The 6000-nt window shown below is 44.0% G+C and overlaps 1 protein-coding gene across 3 annotated transcripts in view; it reads left to right on the plus strand.

Moving 5' to 3' along the window:
* Window positions 1–5348, plus strand: part of SLC38A1 (solute carrier family 38 member 1) — a 40703-nt gene extending 35355 nt beyond the window's left edge. For 2 of the 3 annotated variants that reach the window (XM_055807584.1, XM_055807583.1), the window contains one exon: window positions 507–5348. In XM_055807584.1, coding sequence (XP_055663559.1) covers window positions 507–608 — 102 coding nt within the window. In that variant the 3' untranslated portion in view covers window positions 609–5348. The remainder of the gene's footprint in view (window positions 1–506) is intronic. The other variant, XR_008747720.1, reaches the window with a different exon arrangement.
* Window positions 5349–6000: the final 652 nt, after the last annotated feature.

Consider the following 6000-nt stretch of genomic DNA (forward strand, 5'->3'; position numbering starts at 1 on the left):
GCTGAAAAGACACAGCATTCCTGTGTATTCCCAGTCTAACAGAGCGTGCACTGGAAGCATCGTAAGGTCAGACCTTCCTGCACTCAGCAGACCAGCAGGAAACCCGTGTTTCACTTCTGGTTTCATCTGCAGACCCCAAATCGAAAGGGCTAAAATTCAGTGACACATATCCGATGGGAAGAGTATACTTATTTCCATGAGGCTTTGTAAAGGGCAGAGCTGATTGGGTCCTAAAAACAGACTCACTTAATCCTCTTTAGAGATGATCGGTGTTTAAGAAGTGAATTGAAAGGAGAAAAAAAATGGTTTTGGTGTTCAACTAATTATTAATGACACTAATCTGTTTAATTATCTGTGGGTCTTGTCTTTACCAGAAGTGCTATCCCATTTTAGCTGATAACTTTGATACATCACCTTGTAAATCTCCTTAAGAGGAGAAGTTAACGTACTTGAATTAATTGTCTTTTCTTTTTATTCATTAATTTTCTCTCTACTTTTTGTTCCAGGCTTCTCTTTTCTTGGCACTGGGGATAATGTTTTCCCTAGTGAGCATTCCTTTGGTCATCTATGACTGGGTACAATCAGGAGGCAGTGCCGAAGGCCACTGAAGTTCACCTCCTTCTGAAAAGACACCCCCGTTTGCTACACACCAAAATCGCAACCATCGGTTCTGTTATCTATTCCGCCTTTTGTGAGTTTACTCAAATCAAATCCAAATAATGATTATCCAGTACTAAAAATACTGTTATGGGTGTATTTTCTTGCAGAAACAGACCCATTTTGCCAACAGGCATATCACTCTGTCCCCCAACACCAAGTTATCAGATCAGCTCTGTGTTGTCCGTGAGACTATACAGAGCATTGCTCATAGGAATTCATCACAATTGATTTGTTTCCCCTCTTCCACCCATGAATTGTATTGTTCCATTATTATCCTTAGCCCTTCAACTATAAGCTCTGCTCCTTTAGGGCAGCAGCTCCTGTTGTTATCAATCCCAACTGGAGTGATGTCAGTTCACACCCTTCCCCCCCATCTTTTAGCCAGAACTCTGCTCTCCAATTGTACGTATCTGGTTTGTTGGTTTGTTTGTTTGTTCTGTTGCTGTTTTGTGCACCATTTGCTTCACTGGGTTAAGTGCAGCATTCTGGATATGGACACGAAAAGCACCATAAGAACGCAAATGAGCATTATATAAGTGTAGGTCCTAAATCTGGTGCTTCTTTCTGATGTTTTGGTGAGGGAGCCAGCCCCAGGGCTTGGCCCTTTTGTAGCTTTGGGGAACAGACCTCTGCGTGTGTGTGTCTTTGTGACGGGGTGCAGGGAGGGCAAGGATGGCCACCACCAGCAGCCACCGTTCCCCAGGCACACTTCAGTTGGAGCCTGACCAGAGCTAGACTTGATCCCAACCCATAAGTACCTGAGCCTGAAGAGAAGCAGATGCTCCAAGATTTCCACAGGAAGTCTGCATTTTATTCAGCATTAAACTGTTTACTAATGCCCCACCTGCCTCAGACAAAAAAACAAGCCCCAGTTTTATCAAAACCTACGCATTTAGTCATACCTCATGCCTTTTCCATTCTGGGATTCATTTGTACATACCTTGCAGAGACTGGCTTCTCTCTCGTGTCTTATCCTTCTCCCACTGAAGTCAGCGGGAGCAGGATTTGACTCGCCCTGCCAAACTACTGGATTTCTAATGGAATGTCAATCTATAACATTTCTTTAAGCAAACAAAAACACTTTTTTATATTTAATATGTTTCGTTACATTTCTCATCGATCCTCCATAACAAAGGCATTCAGTTACTATTAGCAGAAACACTGTAACTTGCATCTGTTGTCCTCAAAATAAGCATTTGCCTAATGCCTTATAGCTGGTGTAGAGAACTACTTGTAGAGACTCAAATGCTAAGCAGGTGATCGTTAACCATCCTGGGCAGACATCTTCTATTAGTGCACTGCCAGCAGCATAAACATGTTCACTTTGTGTCATTCACCACGTGAGCTAAAAAGTGTCTCAAAATATGAACCCAGCTCCCAGTGAAAGAACTGGTGTCTAAAGGGAGCCCCGCTTCACGCCCAAGGGCTGAGCGGTGCCCTCAGTATGCTCGAGCCATACTTGTCAGTATGCAGTGACCCTCTTGTTCCCAGTAGCTGGTTCATTGCCGACTCCCATTGTAACTGTGGAAGGAGACTGTCATCAGCTGTGGGGAACCTGCCATTGCAGCTTCCTCTTTTTAAGGTTAGGAATGGAGGATTTGGGATCTTGGGATTTCTGTGAGCTATTGAATTGCCTCAGTTGCCTTTGCCTTGTCCTACACGGCTTGAAGTCACTGAGAGTTGAGATCACAGAGCACTTCTCTGGCCCTTGAAAGTTGGTTTCTAAGGGTAACGTCCAGAGAGGTTAGGTTGGGGCCTTTCTTGGAATTTGGGCATCGAGATGCAGACCATTCATGCTGCAGAAACTAAGCCTACTAAACCCAGACTTCTAGATCTGTACCTCAGCCTCGGCAGTGAGCTACCCGGCTCTGCCAGTACTCCACTGTGATCCACAAAAGGCAGAGCTGACTACCGCAGGCTGCCCAAGTCCTCAGAGTAGCCCAGCAGCAAGAACAAAACTGGAAGCCTCCTTCCTCTGGGCAAAGTGACCTGCTAGACTGCAGAGCAGGTTCCCTTATTCTGATTTCCTCCTGGCCCCTCAGACCTTTCCTCACAGGCTCCCAGCAAGGTCTCCGGTGCAATGTCCTTCCTCCCAAGCACCGCGCAGCCAAGCACTTAACACACAAACCGCTGAGCTACCCAAGGCTAAGGTCACTGTGGTTTCCTGCAGCTGGTCTCAAACTCTTGCCTGTGATGGTGCAGGTCACCAGTTCTCTCTGCACTGTCTCTTTATGAGACTGATCCCTGCCCTTATTCACAGATATACCATAGCCCAGATGTTTGTCAGGCTCTGGAGAGAAGAACCTATGCTTGGTTCCTATCTCCTCACTCCCTGGTCAGCAGGAGCCCAGCATCTCACTCCGTTTTCTGACTCAGCTTGCTAGGGTCACATTTCAGGTTTTGAGGTGCCTTATAATCTCTCTGGATCTTATCCTAAAACACTTAACTCAGACCTGAGAATGCTGTACAGTGTTATCCTCAAGATGTTCCAGGACCCTCCTGCTTTCCTGCCCCCTTTATCCTTCTACTACTGATTTATGAGCAGTGCAGCTCTGTGCATTGGGGGGTTGTGAGAGAGGAGATCCTGGGAGCGACTTTCAGGTACCCGGGTGTGCGATAGAGGTCTGATCTGCTGCACAAGGTCCCAGCAAGGTCACAACTGTGACATCTCCCTCCCACCCACCACCATCCCCAAATAGCGTGTAGTCTCCTGTTTAAAATACCAACCATTGAGTTTTGGTACCCAGCTTCCTTCAGCTTGAAGGGCTGTTGGGTGACTGATTGCTCCTTGCATCTTCCCAAATCTCCTCCATCACTACTCCTCTCCTTCCTCTTTGCTATTCTGCCACCTTCTTTTTCCCAGTTTATTTGTATACTGGAGTTTTACTGGATAAATAGGGAGAAGAATGAGCTGGGTGTGTGCATAGAGTGAAATTAACCTGAGGTACTGGACCATCAAAGCGTATCTTAGATACTGAAAAATAGATACCCAAAATATTGAGTCTTTAAACAGACTTTGTTTCTGGGTCTCTGGAAAAAAAAGAGAAAAAAAAAAAGAAAGGAAAAAAAAGAGGGAATTTTGCTTAGACTGATTTATTGGCATCATATTTATAGATATTTATGGAAAGGAATCATGTGTTTATTGATGTCTGTGGTAATGAACGTGAAATAACGTGCTTTTTGTTTTCTCATCAGGTTTATACATTCTTAACAGAATGCAATAGACCCTGCTGTAACTGTCAACATCAGTGATGGATGACAATATTTGTATGAGGTTATCTGTAAAATGTACTGCTGTTATTCAGTTCATTTGGAATAGTGAACTTGTAGCCAACAATGTACGAGTCCCACATTTTAGCTAGGATTTTAAGAGCACAGTGAAATGCTGTAGGAGTTTCTCTGTTGTTAAATTAATAGGATCCAGAGTACCGTATCTACTTAGTAGGTGGTAGCATGCTTTCTTTTCATAGAGAGTTTATCACTATTGTGAGCACTGCAAATGTCATAGACTGGATGCAAAATCGCTCTGAATAACTACAACAAATTACTTTAAAATTCTCATTTGCATTATAGCAACAGTTGTGTGGTGAGGGACAAGGAAGGACTAATTAGAAGCAGGGGTTCCTAATAAGATTGTAGGAGTTAATCCTACACTTAAAAGATGGCCTTACTGCTTCTCCTAGTCCACAGCACATTGCAAAGAAAATAGTCATGAGCTTAAAGCGCCCTTACAGTTGCAGAATACAGATGCCCTTCTCTGTCCAATGGCAAATATGCCTAGTAAGTAAAACACAGTCAATTGTTATTTGGGAACAGTATCTCCGGAGCAATGACCTCTCTGGGTGATACTTACTTCTGGTCAGAGGGCCAATGTCAAATCCATGCACTGGCACAGACCTTTTGCAGGGCTGACACGGACTGAGTGGTGGTGCCTGGCCCGTGTGCAGGCCCAGGGCAGAACAGCCAGTCTCATCCTGTGAGGTCAGGGATAGGGGTGCCCGTCTGCTCGCGAGGGCTGCCTTCCTGAGCCACATACCCACCCACAGCTTGTGCTCCACTTGCAATAGGTCACACGTGCAAATGCAGGTCGGGTGATACATGGGTTGTGTCTGTACATCTGCCTTACAGTGCATAAGCACCACAGCTCGCTTTGATATTATTAACAGTAACGATTAATGGTATCTCTAGCTTATCTTTAAATGAATAAGTTTCTTTGCTTGAACCTTACATTAAGGCTAAAAAGCATCTTGGTCAAAACAAAACTCTTTCCATGTGGTGGTATCCCACCTCCAGTCCTACTGTCCCACCCCAGTGCCTATAGGAGAAAGGCACAGCAGAATGTACTCAGCTCCATCAGCAGCTCCACAAGATGGCTTTATCGCCTGGCACCAGGGTGCTTTCTTAAACAATTCCCCAGAGCCCTTGCTGTCAGGAAAATCCTTATTTCCTGTAACTTACACAAAGAATGTTTTATTTGTATCTAATGTAAGGATTTCTGTAACAAACTGTGAAAAAAAAAAAAAAAAAGATAATGAATTAATAAAAAGTACAGGGCTGGAAAGGTCTAGAATTCACAAATTGTACACATACCTATGTTTCTGAAGACAAATCTATGCAGTTGTGTTGTATTGTAGGAAATTTCATTTTTATGTACATATATATATTGTAAATAAATAGGATGCTGTATATTTTTGCAGTTGTTTATCCCCTATGATATAGAAGTGTTGAGATAGGCTCTGCATATTAAGAATAATTTTAATAGAAATATAAATACTTTCGCTTCTGACTTAGCAAAATGTTATCCTTTCCTTTCTCCCAAGAGTCCACAAGTTAAAGCCTAAACTTGAAAATATTATTGCATCACTAATGTAACAAGAAAAAGAGAAAGAAAAGGCTCAGTGAAATTGCTAGGATTAATTCCAGTGCATGACTCCCTGTTTTCTCAACCGCAGGTTAGCCAGTCTTCCTGCTGGGTAAAATACCTTCCCTATAAAGGGCCCCTTTGGTACCCAGGAACCTCCTGCCTCAGCTGAGGCCAGGTGGTAGTAAAGTGCTGAGAAGGCTTTATGGAGAAACCAGACCAAACTGCAGCCAGCAATTTGACCCAGCATTATACCATGTTGTGTCCAGGCATGTATTTACCCAACTAGTCCAAACGGCAGTCAGGGCAGGACTTCTGCATTTCCATTTTCAGCAACCAGAAACACCTGTAGTTCAGGAAAAAAGTACTAAAAGCCAGGGGCGGGCAGCAACCAGAGCAATTTCTACCACTTCGAGCCTGCTCCCTTCCTGCAGAGTCCTGTGTCTACTCCTCCACTGCAGACCCAGGTACGCTGCTAT

This window comes from Falco peregrinus, chromosome 6, assembly GCF_023634155.1.
Source record: "Falco peregrinus isolate bFalPer1 chromosome 6, bFalPer1.pri, whole genome shotgun sequence".
NCBI lineage: Eukaryota > Metazoa > Chordata > Aves > Falconiformes > Falconidae > Falco > Falco peregrinus.